Genomic DNA, 17,988 nt, shown 5'->3' on the forward strand with positions numbered 1-17,988 from the left:
GCCGAAAGCAGTACATTTGTTTTTGAACTCTGTCCAATTTCACAGATGTTTTCCTTTCAGGTACATCAATTTTGGCTGAACTTGCATTTTTCTTGAATCTAAGCCTGCTTTAAATTAATTACTAGTTATTTCAGTTGATATTATGATTTTTTAAATTGGTGGGTTTTTCATAATTTAAATTTTCTAGAAAGGTTTTTTCTGTCAATCTACTGTTTCACAAATGGCTGAGGCTGATGTAATTGATTCTTGTCAAACTAATTTTTAAGACATTAGTTTGGTGCATTAATGAGTTAAATTGGTCGTGATACAAAACTTTTTATCAAAATATTTCACCAATGCTTTTTTAAGTCAGGTTATCGGTTTGCTTGCTGAGCTGATTGGTTTGTTTTCAGACGTTTAGTCACCATGCTAGGTAACATCAGTGAACCTCTAGTGAAATGTTTGGTGTTCTGTCCCACTTGCTATTTATGTGTCTTGGTTTGTTGTATTGTGGGTGATGTCATTTCAGGTTCTGTTTCTGAGAGGTAAATGGGGTCCATATCTAGTTGTATGTTAATGGCGTTCCAGCTTGAATGCCAGGCGTCTAGGAATACCTGTGCGTGTCTATGTTTGGCCTGTCCCAGGATGGATGCATTGTCCCAGTTGAACTGGTGTCCTCCTTCATCTGTGTGTATGGATACCAGTGATAGTTGGTGCTCATATGTCCTGGTGGCTAGTTTGCTGCCAGTTTGTCCAATGTAATGCTTATTGCTGTCCTTGCAAGGTATTTTATATATTATGTTTATACTGCTGGCTAGGGATATGGGTCATTTAAGTTGTTTTAGCTTGGTAGTGGGTTTGTGGGCTACCATGATGCTGAAGGACCAGAGTAGTCTGGTGGTCATCTCTGAAATGTTTTGATGTATGGTGGGGTAACTAGAGTCTCTGGCATGTTGTGTCTTCCTGTTTAAGTCCGTTGTGCAGGAATAGGCGAACTGCGCTTATCGGGTAACAGTTGTTCCTGAATACGTTGTATAGGTATTTCTCCTTGGCTTCTCGCAGTTCCGTGGTGCTGCAGTGTGTTGTGGCTTGTTTGACAACAGACATTACATTGGACAAACCAGCAGCAAACTAGCCATCAGGATATGAGTACCAACTAGCCACCAAAAGATATGACCAACCATCACTGGTATCCATACACACAAATGAAGAGAGGCACCAGTTCGACTGGGACAATGCATCCATCCAGGGACAGACCAAACAAAGATACTTGCAGGAATTCCCAGAAGCTGGCATTCAAACTGGAACTCCATTAATAAACATATAGATTTGGACCCCATTTACCAACCTCTCAGATACCACAACAGAAATGAAGTCACCCACCACAGCCAAGCAAGGCACATCAATAGCAAGTTGGACAAAACACCAACGCTTCACTGGAGGGCTCGCTGATGATGTTACCTAGCCTGATGGCAAAATGTCTGAGAACAAATCCACCAGCTCAGCAAGCAAACAGACAATCTGAGCTACAAGTCTCCTCCAAGATATCAAACACTTTTTTAAGTGATGGAAGCATAGGTGAGGATAAAATAATTGTATATATTAAAGATGCAGTAACTCCATTTTATTTTTGATGCTTGCAATAAGATACAACTATACTATTTAAATACTATGTGTAATACTACAATGCTATTCAAATCATATGTATAAAACTTTAATGGATTTGTGCATGTTTATCCTTTGACATCAAGTCAGTTTTTTGTTTTAGAAACTTTCTTTAGCAAAGGCATTAACAGTAAAAGGAATCAGTAAGCTCGATCACTGTTAAACATATTTGCACTTTGTAGCCGAACATTTGAACTAAACTTTCAGATCCTTGTTTCCTGCAGGCAAAAATTGCAGTTCAACTGATTTTCTTTTCCCTATTTGGAAAGTGAACTCGTAATTAAATATCTTTGTTATTTCAGTCAAGTCCAGTGGCAAACTGAAAATGTTGTGCTGTCAAGGACTAATTGTGGAAATTAAAGTATCCCAAGAAAGATTTGATTTTTTAATTCACTCGTGTACTCTGGGCAACACTGGCTAGGCTAGCATTTATTACTTGTCTCTAGTTATCCTGAAGAGGTAGTGATGAGCTGCCTTCTGGTTGTAATGAGAGGTAGAAAATCTGAGGGTGCAAAGACTGTTATTAGATTCATGTTCATTGTAACAGTATGAGGCATTCAAGAAATAGGATCAAGAGTTGACCAAACAATTCCTTGAACCTCCTCCATCACCATTCAGTACAAACATAGTTCCTCTGATTCAGGTCCATTTTCCTACCTGCTCCTGATATCCTTGAATGATGGAACATAGACAGACCTTTGTGAGAATTCTCCCAAAGGTTCTTAACTTTGAGAAGATATTTCTCCTTATTTCTGACCTAAATGATCAATCCCTTGTTCTGAGACACACCCTTCTTGTTTTGCATTCCTCAACCAAGGAAAATAATCTGCATCTACCCAGTATTTTTTAAAAATAAGCAAATTACAAGCTATTTTCTCTAGAGCTAATTTTGACTTTAGGAGAAATCAACAATATTTATAAAATAATTGGAATTAAATTTCTTTATTTTGTGCCCATTTCCTATTTAATGGAAGTCTAAGTATTTGTCTCTGGCAAATGTGATTGACAGTAGTTAACTTATGTGGTATGATGCTCCTAAAGTCTTTTAATTGCCAATTATATTGTGAATTGTGGTATGCAAAAGAGGATCACGAGAACTGTTTTTTTGACCAAGTTAGAAATAATATCTTTTGACTCATAGAGCACTGATCCACTGTCTTCTAATATAGAAGACTGGAAGGATTCTTGATATGTGAACCTTTATCAAGAGAAGAAAACTTCCAAGCTTTAATTTTCAGGACATCTCAATCCTTGTTACTTCCAAAGAATGTTTACAATGTGGTGAAGAAATGAAAAGTGTGTCTCATTGTTAAGGAGGAGTAACTTTTTTTCTGCCTGTGAAAAATATTGCAATATTGGAACACAATGAAATGTTCAGCTGTCAATTTTTTTTGTAGCATTTCAATACATAATAGAATAAATATTACAATAAGTTGAGGTTTTATTGGTTTTGGGTATTTTCCTGTAACAATCCATAAAGATTCAAAGCATTCATGTTGCAAAGGCTGGAATTCAAGAGCAGAGATGAATTTCTGAGACTGAATGTGGTCAGAATATGGTCACTTGGAATGTTGTAAGCAGTTTTGGGTCCATATCTAAGGAATGGTCTCAGCAATGAAGAACTTGTTGTATGAGGATCCATTGAGGACTCTGGGTTTGTATTCGATAGAGTTTAGAAGGATGAGGGGCGATGTTTCATTGAAAGTTACAGATTACTGAGAGACCTGGATGAGTAGAGGTAGAGGACATGTTTCCACTACTAGGAGAGACTGGGACCCAAGTGCACAACCTTAGAGTGAAGGGATGACACCTTAGAACTGAGATGAGGAAGAATTTCTTTTGCTAGGTGGTGGTCTTCGTTGCTTTTGATTATCTTTTCATAGCAGTATGGTTGTTTCTTGCATCCAATTCAAATCGCATTTATTGGAATCTAAAACTTGGTCCAAACCTGTAGCATAGCAGTACACAGGCAACAGGAGCAGCAATATTTTTTTGCTTTTGTTAATTACTTATCACAGTTGCATTTGCCACTTTCCCATCACTCTTGGTTATGGAAATACTCAGCTGATAGATGCTTTCCCAAACACTAAAATCCTAACTATTGTTGAAGTAATGTTTTAAAAAAATTCTGGTACCCGTTCAGTAGAATGCCAACTTGCATTTATAAACCAAATTTACTCATCTCAACTTTGAAGACTAATGATTTGATTTTTAAAAGCGCTTGAACCATTCCTATGTTTGTAAATACACAGCATGTGACTTGCTGGTACATCCTTTCTGAATGATAACTATCCTTACCCCACAGACAGTTCGAAAAGAAGAACTAGTTGACATTGTTTTAAAGCAAAGCAATTGGAGTTTGGTAAAAAAATCACCCAATCCATTGTGTCAGTACTGACTGCTTTTCATCAACCTTGTAGGCTTGTAAGAAACCCTTCATACCTCTATTAAAATTGGGGATTTCTGTTGCTGCTAAACTTTCTAGCAATTGTGAATTCAAGATTTTTGAATTATTGCTGTTGACAGTGGAAAATGTTTTCATTTCAATGTGTTAATTTGTTATTTCAAAGTCATTAGCTTAAAACACTGTCGCATGCAATCTGTAACTAATAATCCTTTATTAGTGGTGTAATGGAATGTGTTCTGTAAAGTTATTTCAGTTTGATTAAAACAGCAAATTTAATATCACTGGATGGAGGTTATTTATTGAGTAATGTAATCAAATGATTATGAATCCAAGATAATGTATCCTTTTTGCATACTAGGTGCTGAAGAAAAGATTCTGGGAGAATTCAGAGAGATGCACAATCCAGTTGATCCAGTCTTCCATCTGCAAGCTATGATTCAGTCATCTGGTAAACTTGTCTTAATTGACAAGCTGCTCCCAAAGATGAAAGCTGGTGGTCACAAAGTTCTCATCTTCTCCCAGATGGTGCGCTGCCTTGACATACTTGAGGACTATCTTATTCAAAAAAGGTACAGGTTAAGATATGCAAGTATCTTAATTTTTTTTTAAATTAGGTCTGTTTGCATAACTAAAGCTCTATTTTGAGCACAAAGCTATATCTCTGAATTAAAAAGTTTGAGAATCTCTTGTTTCACGATTGTTGGTCTCATGCTTCTAACAGTATTTTCCACTACAGTTACCGCATTTTAATAAAAAAAACTGATATTTCAAAATTGAGTTTTATTAGCATTTATAAATATGGGCTTGTTCATAAGTAAAAATTTCCTGAAATTTAAATTGTTTTTGATTGTTAATGCATCATTGAGGATTTTTGTTAGTAATGCCATAACAAGAGAAATAATTCACAACATCCAAATTAGAGCAGTCAATATCCACAAGGAAATGTGAGGAGTTGTGTCAGTAACCTTTTAAAGTATAATTGATTGTAAGCTTGTTTCTGGATCACATGCTATTTTAGAACATTTGAGAGTCATTGTCAGGAACAAAGTTCACCATTTTACATACTTGCAGATACATTCATATGCACGTTTTATGATGCTCATAGAATGTAAAAATTGTTTAATTACAGTACAGCATAATGTACTTGGTGTGAAAACTGTAAAGTAGCCTAGAAATTACTTTTCATACATACTTGGGAAACCTAGTATTTGCATTCTACATTCCACCTGTTCAGCACACAACAGTAGCATATTTATTTTACTTTATCATACAAGAGTAGAATGTTAAATATCTATAAACCTGCTAAAAGAATTTTGGCTTGAAAGCCAAAATTGTAATAAATTTCAAATTACAAGAAAATGCACAAATAAAAAGTCAAAAATCAATGAGCTTGCTTTTGCAAAATAAATTTCACGGCTTTAGTCCTCTGACCTGTTCAGTGATTTCTGAACTAAACGCTGTTGTGAACTGTCCTTTTGTATTTGAGGATATTCCTTCTGCAATTAAAAAAATGGAAGGTATGGGTACCCCATATCACACTGCATTTAGGCCCTCACCTTCGCATCATTTTTTTTTTCTCTGAGTAGGCGGCTGCTTTCTTGGTTAACATGCATGACAATTGAATACACCCAAACTTTAGCCAAGAAGGAATATAGTATGTAATTCGTGCAAGTCAACATTAAGCAACTTAGTGAGTTTGGAGAAGATTTGTAGCTTAGGTGGAGGTTCTGAATGTAAGTTTGCTTGCTGAGCTGGAAGGTTCATTTTCAGATGTTTCATCACCATACAAGGTAACATCATCACAGAGCTTTCAGTGAAGCACCGGTGTTATGACCTGCTTTCTATTATGTGTTTAGGTTTCCTTGGGTTGGTGATGTCATTTTCTGTGGTGAAGCATGGCATTCCAACCAGAACTGTATCAACAATCACATTGACCTGGATCCCGTTTACCAGCCTTTGAGAAAAATAACAGGAAATTATGTCACTAACCCAAAGAAACCTTAACACCTAAATAGAAAGTGGGTCATAACACCCGTGCTTCACCAGAGGCTCACTGATGATAATGTTACATCGTATGGTGACGGAATGTCTGAAAATGAACCTTCCAGCTCGACGAGCAAACTTACATCCATTAAGGTAGTGTTTTATTCCTTTGTCACAAATTGATTCAGCACAAATTTGTACATATTTTCCAACATTATTAGTTTTGCAACTCTGTCTAGAAGTTTAGAATGATGAATTAAGTGTTTTCTTATGGAATATTATAAAATATTACCCGAGTTTTGGATATTTCTTGATGTGGGTACCTTAAATAGCATGTGATCTTTACCCACCCTATTTGACAATAGTACAAGGGGTTTGTTTGGGAGTAAAGGAAATTTCTAAAAGAGCTTGTTGAGGTGCAGCTAAATTTTTTGTCTCCTCTTTACATGAAGGTTTGTTTAAGGTATTGAGCAGAATCAAAAATGTATTCTTTATTAATGTGCATGCAATTTTACCCACAAAACATCTAATCCATTTTTCAAACCTGTTAACCAAGAACTTGCAGTCAAAAATACAGAATAGAATGTGTATTGGCTCTTAGAAAATGGATCCTGAGTTAATTTTAAGCTTTTCCAATGATACGATATATTGAATTAATGTTATGCTGTATATTTTTAGAGCGATCAACACACAGGTTCTGTGCCATCACTTGCTGCACCTCATATTGCTACAAAACAAATGTCAATGTGCAGTACATTCCCACCTTTGAGAACAATAGTATGTCAATAACCAAATTAAAGTTAAAAAATTACTCTCAGAATTAGTACACACATGTATATTTTTATGAGCAATTATTTGCATGGTTGACTAGGCTGAATGACCTACTCTTGTCCAATGCTTTTTGCCCAAGTCGCTGCTTTAGGATGATCTATTACAAAAGAAAATTTCAGGAAGACAATGATCTAAGATAATTATTACGTAAGAGCAGTACTAAGTGTCTTTTAATCTTTTGTGGACTTTTTTTGGGCACCTGGCTGATTGTACATTTTAATGCTTTCCTGCCAGTGCACAACATATTATTTATTCTCACACTTTCAAAGAATTGTTGAGCTTGTTTTCTATGTGACATTTATGTAAACTCTTAATTGGATTAGGCTGAAGAGCAGCCACAAAGGAACCTCACTCATGTTTGCATGTCATTTATTAATTTCTTAATTCTATGTTGACATCACCAGCTGCAGACCTCATTTTTTAATATAAGGTGGTTTGTAAAGACATATATCTTGTAAATGTTGAAAGTAGGCTCTACTCTGAATGAAAATAGATTATGTTTACTGGCAGATTGCCAATGCTATATCCATTATTACGCGAAGAAAACAACGTTTCCCTGATGAACTGATTTGGAGATGCATTGTGATTTGACAACTTTGATATAATGTGGATGCAGAAGGCTGCATATTGTTCTGTACAACATCGTAGTTACTTGGTTTGACTCCTTCACTTCTCCCCACTTCTTAGTAATTGATTCAGTGGTTATTATTCATAGTTATTTAGTGTTTTACTCATGCTCAATGAAATCTGATTTCTCAATTTTCAAAATTAAGTGGACAGAATTATAAGGAAGTAAAAAATGAGGTCTGCAGATGCTGGAGATCACAACTGCAAATGTGTTGCTGGTCAAAGCACAGCAGGCCAGGCAGCATCTCAGGAATAGAGAATTCGACGTTTCGAGCATAAGCCCTGCTCGAAACGTCAAATGAAGGGCTTATGCTCGAAACGTCAAATGAAGGGCTTATGCTCGAAACGTCAAATGAAGGGCTTATGCTCGAAACGTCAAATGAAGGGCTTATGCTCGAAACGTCAATGAAGGGCTTATGCTCGAAACGTCGAATTGGCTCTCTCTGTCTTATTCCTGATGAAGGGCTTATGCTCGAAACGTCGAATTCTCTATTCCTGAGATGCTGCCTGGCCTGCTGTGCTTTGACCAGCAACACATTTGCAGAATTATAAGGAACATTGAGTTCATTTGTGTGCAATATAGAAAAGTAGCCCATTGGTCAAAATTGGATTGTGTACAACATGTATACAAAAGGACCTCACTATTTTCAATTTCTGTTTCTTTTTGGACAATGGATGACACTATCTAAACTGTTAAACTCACTTCAAAAAGATATTACTCAAATTAGTATAAGAGTGTTCTTAAGTCCTTGATGCTTTATACTAAGAAGGAAGGTTTCTTTCAGTACTTAGCAGATAGTGAATGCCAGATGGGATGGGAGAAGTAGAAACTGGCGGAAGTTCACAGGTAGACTTCATGCCTTTTTTTTCCATTTTAAAAATAATTTCAAAATGAATTGTAAACTATCAAAATATAATTACATTTTGTTTTTAAAAAAAGCTTTGCCAAATTGTTAATGTTTCAATGGGCATGCAACACTACTGGTTTGGAGACTAATCTTCTTGGACAGATTCCCTACAGTATGGAAATAGGCCATTGACTCAACAAGTCCACACTGACCCTCTGAAGAGCCACCCACTCATATCCATTTCTCACTGACTAATGAACCTTACACTGTGGGCAATTTAGCATCGCCAATTCACCTAAGCTGTACATCTTTGGAGTGTGGGAGGAAACCGGAGCACCCAGAGGAAACTCACACAGACACAGGTAGAATGTGCAAACTCCACACAGACAGTTGCCCGAGACTGGAATCTAGCCCCGAGGCCCTGGTGCTGTGAGGCAGCAGTGCTAACCACTGTGACACGGTGCCGCCTCTTGGAGGAAGAAATAGACTGTCTGTTTTGGAACTCCAGCATGGAATGTTTTGCATTTAGTCAGAAACAAACAGTTTGTATGATGAAAAAAGCATGAAAGTAATTTAACTGATAGGTGGTAATATTGCATACGTGCAAAGTTGTGCAAAATAATAGTTTGAATGTTACCATTTCACTTGGAACAACTTGAATGTGCCTATCCCGTACGAAGATAATTAATGTAGAACTCTTCAGCTTGCAAGAAAGATAAAATTGTAATCAATTTGCCATGGTACTTAAAGCCAGAAATGTATGGTGAGTGAAAATTTAACTTGTAGCGGAGTGTAATTATGATGGACTGTTTAATCAGTAAGAAATAAATGATTAATTGTAGCTTGGTAATGTCTTGTTTAAGATAATTATAGCGATTAATCAGAGTGGAAAACAAAGGGAGAGTCACAATTACCGTTAATTCTAACCCTCAACAGGTGAAGACACTTTTGAACACATATACATTTTCTTCTTTAATTTATCCTAATTATGTTTCAAATCTGCTAATCAATATAATTTCAAATGTAAAATGGAGACAAAACTAATTAAGTTTTTAATTATTTGCTGACCTATAGCTCACTGTTCGGATGCATGTTTATTAATATTTTGGGGTTTAGCTCAAGCTTAAGGAAGTCTGATTTCTCAATTTTCAAAATTAAACTAGTGGATAGGATTAGAAGGAACGTTTAGTTGAGTTCATATGTGCATATTGATAAACAAGGAACCCATTGGTTAAACCTGGATTGTGCGCAACAGTGGGACCCCACTATTTTCTACTTCTGTCATGGACCTGTTTAATTTACTGGAAGTAAAATTGAAAAGCTTTGAACTTTTGACTGATGGACTAAATGATGTAGTCACGCATGCAGTATAGTGTTGTATAATCTGCTCAAGTGTGGTCGTAGCTTCTCATTCATTGGAACAGAAGCAGATTAGATTTTGAATTTTACCTTGTACCAGCGCAAAGTCTAACGCTGTGGTAACTGTCAGATCTCTTGCAGTATAACAGGACTCCACTAGATCCAACGTCTTCAACCATAATTTTAAAGTTTAAGAAATCTAATGCATTTGGGCAGATGCCTTTCCATTACAGATTTTGCAGCCATGATGGTATTTTCCATTTTGTTGTATTAAGATTCCAGTATAAATCTGAGATTTGATTACACAGAGGTAATGTAAGCCTTTGTAGAAGAGACTGCATGTTTGCTTGCTGTGCCATAATGTCTTTGAGGTTTTAGATTATTTATTCTCCTTACATGTCTGTGCCACTTTTTAAAATTGCCTAGAGTTTACATCTCACTCTGAGTTTTTACACAACTTGAGAGTTTAGAGTCAGAATTTTTACGACATTTGTATGGAAAGAGTCCCTTCAATCCATTGATGACTGACTTGGACACACATCCATCTATTCTAGCCCAACTTCCAGCAATGGGCCCATAGCTGTGAATGCTTCCTCCAAGGAAGGGCCAGATAATGTATAAGAAAATGAAGAGCTTGCATTTATGCAGTCCCTTTAATAAGTGTACAGAGGTACTTTGATTATCTGGCAAGATCACAAAGTCCCGAGTTGGCTAAACTGTGTTATCTGACATTTGATTATCCGGAATTCGATTAACCGAATGAAATACTCCCTGCCTGTGAACTTCAGATAATTAAGGTTCCTCTGTACTCCAAAGTGCTTTACAGCAAAAAACTGGTTTTTTTGAAGTGTTATGACAAGGATGGCATCCATTTACAGCAAAGTCCAGTAAATGACCATGTGATAATGGCCAGATCATCTTTAAGTATTGATTTGACTAAATATTGACCAGGACAAGGGAGAAACCTCCTGCAACATTTACTCTAAACTCTATGGGTACTTGGTCACTTAGAGGAAATAACACTGTACAGAGAGCAAACACGTCAAATGCAAGCAGAACCCTCAACATTTGACTCTGGCACAGTTTTACCAACCCAATTGTAAATTGACACTACCTCGTTGAGAACCCAACTATAGTTGTGCAGCTAACAATTTGATCCTGGTTTAAAATGCAGTTTCTAATATTTCAAAATGAAATTGTGAATGAATTTTTTTCAAGCCCAACAAGATTTCATAGGTATTGCATGGCTGGAGCTGTTAAGTGTTCATGTACAGAAGTCTGATTCTTTGAATAAAGAATTGGATTCTGTGTCTTTGCAACATTCTGTTGTCGTGACATGGTATCAAAATAATGTCTATACTTTAACAGCAAATAATTCCAAACCTATCAAGTTGTCAGTTCTAAAAGAATCAACATAGTTAGAACTAAGCAATTTACTCAGTCAAAAAGGAGGAAATTCACCAACCAGGTCCCAATTTGCTAATTCCTCTAAACGTACTTTTGGTTGATCACAGAATTATGTAAGCTTTGACTCCTTTGCCTGCCTTATGGCATAGTGACATTGTAATATTCAGTTTTTTGTTAAGACAATTTGTTTGTGTTGTTAATGACCTTTGGATGTATTTGAATATTTTGGACAAAAATAAACATATCAATGTTCAAAGTTTGTGCGAAGATTTGTAGCTCGGGTGCTTGTTGTAGTGGTTCTGTTCGCCGAACTGGAAGTTTTTGTTGCAAACGTTTCGTCCCCTGGCTTGGCATTCATCCACAAATTCCATCAACAGACACATCGACCTGGACCCAATATACCAATCACTACAGTGGACAGCTGAAACTGACACCCGGAAGCGGCAAGGACAGACCACTATAAATGCCGGAAGAAACATCAAAGAAGCGCTTCGCAGGAGGCTCCACAGCACTGATGATGTCTCCTAGCCAGGGGACGAAACGTTTGCAACAAAAACTTCCAGTTCGGCGAACAGAACCACTACAAACATATCAATGATTTATAATATATCAGTGTTGTAATTTATCGGTGTCCTTGTTGACCATTTTCATGGTTTTGTTGTAGTTATTTCAGTCTTACTGTAGATTTAATGTGATATAAAGCACACAATGTAAAAGTTTGAATTAACAGAAACTAAATATGAGAATGTATGCAAGAAAAATATTTCTGGAAGTAAATAAAGAATGTTTTAATAACTTTTATTCTATGTATAATTTTATTTACAGGTATCCGTATGAGCGTATTGACGGGAGAGTTCGAGGAAACTTACGACAAGCAGCAATTGACCGATTTAGCAAGCCTGACTCTGACCGCTTTGTGTTCTTACTATGTACAAGAGCTGGTGGATTAGGCATCAATCTAACAGCAGCAGATACTTGTATCATATTTGATTCAGACTGGAATCCACAGAATGACCTCCAGGTAAAGAAAAACTATTTTAGTGGTAGATTAAGTACAGTTTAGAAATTAGGCACCGTTGGAAATAGACAATAATGTATAAAGAAAGTAAACTTTCTTTTGCTTCATTAAATAAATAAGCATTGTAAAATTGTATTGATGCATATCATTTGTTTCCATTAGCCAGTTTCATAATAGAGTCAGTCAAACCCTCTACCAGTCCTGGGAAGACAAAGCATAAGGTTTAGTGAGCAAAGTTGAATGTTAGGATGTGAATAGACTATTTAACAGGGCGGAAATCAAACCACAAAGTATCAGAAGTGAAAATGCACAAGATCCCACTTCCCTGAAATAAAATCTAAGACTATGGATGCTGGCGATCTGGAAGAAACAGAAAAGCCTGGAGAAACTCACCAGGTCTAGCAGAATCTGTGGAGAGAGAATCAGAGCTAACGTTTAGAGTCTGATATGTGTTTTCTTCAGAAAACATTATTTGAAAAAAATAAAGTTCTGAAGAAGAGTCATATCAACTCAGAGCTTAACTTTGTTTCTCTCTCTATATGCTACCAAGCCTGCTGAGTTTCTCCAACATTTTCTGTGTGTCCCTGAAACACCTGAATAGCGAGTATGGGAGTCAGTAGCTAGAATTAAACAGCACTGATCAGCCAGCTCATTCTAGATGCAACTTGGTTGTACAAGGCCTTTGTGATTTCTATCCCAAGAAGGTCTACAGTCACTTGAAACCCAGCAAGCAACAAATAGGAATAGTTAAATTAGCAACTCAAATCTGTTCTGCCATTTGGTCAGATCAAGGCTAATATGTATCTCAATTCCATTTTACCCTCTTGTCCAATCCTTTAAATACTCTGACCCTTATCCAGCAAATATCTATTGAACTCAATCTGGAATTTCAATTAATCCAAGATCCACAGCCCTTGGGGGTGGGAGTTCCATATTTCCATCACTTATGTGATGACGTGTTTTATTATTTCATTACCTAATGATCTGTCTTTAAATTTTAAACATATCTTTTACACCTGGATTCAACACCCAAGGAAAAACATTTCTGTCTTGTCAATTTCCTTAATTATTTTAAATACACTCATTAGCTCATCCTCAATTTTCTAAACCAAAGGAACGGTAAGCAAAGTGTATACATACTTAACCACACCCTCCAAACTTGGAATGGTGGAGAATCATTTAGATCATATCGAAAGTAAACTGCTCCCCTCTCTTTGTCACACTATGCCTGTTCAATTCAAGTGTCATCTAGTAATTTGATCAGTAAGGCTAAAATGATTTCCGCATAGAGTAAACTGCTTTGATAATGAGGACCAGAAATTTCATAATGTAAGTTGTGTAAACAGGTTTTTGATCTTGTAATTCAGCCAATAGCCACAAGGTTATTGAAGAAGCATCATAATTATTTTTGTTTAGAAATGTTTAAGTAAAGGTTTTCACACTGATTCCACTGCACAGTAATGCATGTCTGCATTTGCTGATGTTGATGACTGGATTTGGCTTTGCTGTATTAACTCTCCTTGTCAAACAACAAGGTCAAATGTGAAAACAGGCCCATCAAATGATTGTGCCTTTTTGGAGCTATGCAGAGCAAAAGCAGTATTAATTCTTCAAAAAAAAATTTCACTTCAATTCATTTCTATTAAATAACAATGCCTTAACTAGTAAAGAGTCTGTCTTCCTCACATTTTGTGGAGTTGTACTGTAGTAACGGGATATTTTAGATCACTGTAGGGAAAGTGGGCAAATTGATATGATGAAGTATATGTTGCTCTTTCTCCTAATTTTCTAATGCTTAAAATCTGTGATGCAATAGCACGCTAAATTATCTTTTCATTAAAGGCTCAAGCTAGATGTCACAGGATTGGTCAGAACAAAGCTGTAAAAGTTTACAGACTAATAACTCGGAATTCGTATGAACGGGAGATGTTTGACAAGGCGAGTCTGAAGTTGGGTCTTGACAAAGCTGTGCTGCAGAGTATGAATGGACGGGAAAACAATGTTGGTGGGGTATGTAATGAAAATATTGATTTTAATTCCTATGCGAAATGTCACATGATGTCCTAAAGTACTTACAATGGAGCGACTAGTCAGATTAATGATACAGTTCATTATTCAAGCTAATTAGTGTTCAACACAAATATGAGGCCACAGATACATTCTGTTTTGTTCAAAAGGCACACAGTCTGGAGGCAGTCAGTCTATGTGACATTTTATCAGTTCCTACTTCAGAAATAGAACCAGTCTGACTCAAGATTGAGATCCGAAGGACTCTAACCTCACACCTTTAATGCGTCATCTGAGCTAAGATGTCACTTGTTTTGAATAAAACCTTAAGTTACCTCAGGAATGTGACTTGAAAGAAGTTCTGGGATTTACATATTAATGAATCGAAACCCGCAACCCCAGTCTAAGTGGTGAAAGATTTGACAACAATCTAGGTTTGTTCAATATGTCACATCAGTTGTATGACATTTTGATTTTCTACTATAAATTCTGTGTCCTATGATCCTGCCCCATCTGCCGAAGGAGCAGCACTCCAAAAGTTTGACTATAACCTGGTGTTGTGTGAATTTTAACTTTGTCCACCCCAGTTCAACACCGGCACTTCCACATCAGAATCCAGGATGTCACAGAGTGGCTGCAGGGTTTTCTGAAGAGGGAGGGTGAACAGCCAGGGTCATGATTCATGGTGGAACTAATGACATAGGAGCAAAGAGAAATGAGGTCTTGTAAGCAGACTTTGGAGAATTAGAGGGGAAGTTGAAAAATAAGACTTTAAAAGTAGTAATCTCCAGATCACTCCCAATGCCACACCAGAGTGAGTATAGGAATAGAACTGGAGCAAATGAATGCTTGATGGAGAGAGAGAGAGAGAGCATTATATTCCTGAGGCATTTGGACCATTTTTGTGGAGGTGAAAATTGTACAACTTGAGCGAGTTATATCTAAACTGAACAAGATAAGCATCCTTGCAGGGTGGATTTTAAACTAGGGTGGCAGTGGGATAAGATATTGGTAAGTAGTCCAAAAGGGATACATGCTGAAATGGAATTAGAAGTTAAAACCGAAGTGGATTTGTCTGGTTGGCAAAGGAAATATAGGCTAGATAAGAAAGAATTTGGTTCAGCCAGACTAAATAGAATATGTTTTAATGCAAGGAGACTGTGGAATAAGATGGACAAGCTGAGGGGATAGATAAGATACATAGAGTTATGGTAACAACACCAAAACAATCTTGACTGATAGATGTGCAGGATTGGTACCTGGATATCAGATATTCAGACAAGTTAGAGGGAGAATGGAGGGAAGGGAGAGTGTGCGCTGCAATATTCTTCAAGGAATCAGTTGTGGATGGTGGTAATAAGGAGGGGTGATACCTTGGAAAACTTATCAAGTGAGGAGATATGGGTGGAAATAAGACAACACGAAAGGACCAAATATGATGTTGGATGTATGCTATCTGCCTGCAAACACTCAAGGATTAGTAAAGGATCAAATACATAATCAAATTTCAGAAGTGTAAGAATGATATGACAAGTAATAGAGGATTTTAATTACTCATATATTAACTTAAATGGCTTTATTGTGCAAGGTACAAGGGAGAAAAAAATTGTCAATTGAATCCAAACATGAAGGGGACAAATGTGGACATAATATTCAGAAAGGAGCCCAGGTGTGGAAAATGTATCAGTAGATTCATATGTCATTTTGAAAATGTGACTCTGTTTGATTTAGGTGGTTGTGGAAAAGTTTAAGATAGGGTGGGTATAAAAATGCTAAATGGAGGAAAGGACTCTTTATATCCCTTGTTATCTGTGGTTCTTTGATTTTGGACAAATATATTCTGTACACTTACTATTTACTCCTTGAGTGCCCCTTCTGTTCTGACACAGATTTATATGCAAGTAACTGCTCTCAGTGCACTTGGGCCCAATTGTTACTGTTCAGTGAAGGTAACCCAGAGTGTTGATGAGGGAAATGCATTTGACATGTGCCACATGGACTGTAGTATGGCATTTGATAAAATCCTTCATGACAGACTTCTCGAGAAAGTAAGAGCTTGTGGGAATCCAAGGCAAAGTATTACGTTAGATCCAAAATTGCTGAGAGCAGGGAGCAGAGGGATGTTTCTGTGACTGGAATCTTGTTTCCAGTGGGATCCAAAGGCACCGTGCTGAGGACCTTTTTATTATGTTGTACAGACAAAGCAGAGGCAAATGGAGTACAACCTGAACAAGTGTGAAGTAAAGTCTTTGAGGAGGGCCATCAAGGTCATGTTATACATGGTAAAATCTTGGCAAAATAAGAGGTTCCTTGGGTGTGCATATTTGCAAATCCTATGCCTATGAGAGATCACCATTCACATTAGGGGAGCAAGAAGAGCAATACAGGTTTCTTAATTGCTTACTTGTAAAGCTCAGTGTATCTTGAGGCAGCAGCAAGCCTATTGCTAAGCAGTCGCATGAGGTGATTGCTTGAGTTTTGGTCTAGGATTGCAAAATTATGTTAATCTGGTGCTATTTATTGTGTTTTACTTCCACAAAATTATATGCTGAATCTGACAAACTCAGTAAAATCTCAAATACTACTTTGCCTTAAACAATAAACAAATTCAGCTTGAAAATTGGATAGTGACCTAGAACTAACAGTTGATACGACAGATTTCTCTTTCACCTCTCTGTCAAAACTGTTTCGGAGTTGTCAGGTCATAGACTTATCAAATATAAGCAGATCAGATTTGTGCATTGATAATTTGTGTAGTTATAATTGATCCTTAATCACAAGTCAACTTCTAAACAAAATGTTTACATTTGGTGATTTCCAGATGATCCTTGTTAATAGGTTGCTTTTTAAATGTCTTTTCCAAAAGAGTAAGTCTGTTTTAAAACCTATAATTGATGTAGATGCAGCAAATGTCCAAGAAAGAAATTGAAGACTTGCTTCGTCGCGGTGCCTATGGTGCAATAATGGATGAAGAAGATGAGAGTTCTAAATTTTGTGAGGAGGACATTGATCAGATTCTCATGCGACGCACAAAGACAATTACTATAGAATCAGAAGGAAGAGGTTCCACATTTGCAAAGGTAATTAAAATGAGTATCAGATAACTTAGTCCATTGCTGTCACATTGCATTTGGGTGTGTATAGGAAAGATTTCTGCAAAATGAAAATAGACTTCAGGCTGGAATACAGTGTTGGTCTCAATAAGTAGCAATAAAGGCAAAATTTGATTGTGATAGTTTTGTGAGGAGTGACCAAGATTCATTTGTACAATGTTATTGATGTCCAGTAGCAAATAGTTAGATTTTCCTGCAATCAGTTTTGATGATAAAATGAAATGCACTTCAGCATTTCTACATGCCATATTGAAATGCTTTGGTTAAGCTGTGTTAGTGCCATGAAGTTTTGTGTAGAAAGAATCTTAAGCTCGCTGAGCTTCCTATCACATCTCGCGTTGGCAAATATGTTTACTTCCCTGGCCTTCTCTGTCTTTACTTCTTTGTCCCTGTCTTTCACTTACTTCAACCAGCTCCACCAAGCTTGTGGCTTGCTCTCTCTCTGCCCTGTTGCTCATGTTCTCACTGGATACCTGCTCTGTTGACCCCTGTACTCTTGTCCTACATCATTGGTTCTTTCAACTATATAAGCATAGGAATGGGCGTAGCCCATTTGGCCTATCAACTCCTCTGCACCATTCAATTAGATCATGAATGATCATCTACCTCAAAGCCACTCTCCTCACTATATCCATATCCTTTGATATCAATTTGCTTCAAAGATCTGTCATTTTCTGTCTTGAACATGTTCAAGGTTTGGATGATTCACCGCCCTCTGAGTGAAGAATTCCTTCATCCTAGTCT

General features: G+C 36.9%; 1 protein-coding gene across 3 annotated transcripts in view; it reads left to right on the forward strand.

The window, feature by feature from the left end:
• chd9 (chromodomain helicase DNA binding protein 9) overlaps nucleotides 1-17,988 on the forward strand; it is a 250,190-nt gene that overhangs the window by 161,910 nt on the left and 70,292 nt on the right. For all 3 annotated transcript variants that reach the window (XM_060838133.1, XM_060838131.1, XM_060838132.1), the window contains exons 16-19: nucleotides 4,410-4,620; nucleotides 11,932-12,127; nucleotides 13,967-14,134; nucleotides 17,032-17,211. In XM_060838133.1, coding sequence (XP_060694116.1) covers nucleotides 4,410-4,620; nucleotides 11,932-12,127; nucleotides 13,967-14,134; nucleotides 17,032-17,211 — 755 coding nt within the window. The remainder of the gene's footprint in view (nucleotides 1-4,409; nucleotides 4,621-11,931; nucleotides 12,128-13,966; nucleotides 14,135-17,031; nucleotides 17,212-17,988) is intronic.

The sequence above is a fragment of the Hemiscyllium ocellatum genome, chromosome 17 (assembly GCF_020745735.1).
Source record: "Hemiscyllium ocellatum isolate sHemOce1 chromosome 17, sHemOce1.pat.X.cur, whole genome shotgun sequence".
NCBI lineage: Eukaryota > Metazoa > Chordata > Chondrichthyes > Orectolobiformes > Hemiscylliidae > Hemiscyllium > Hemiscyllium ocellatum.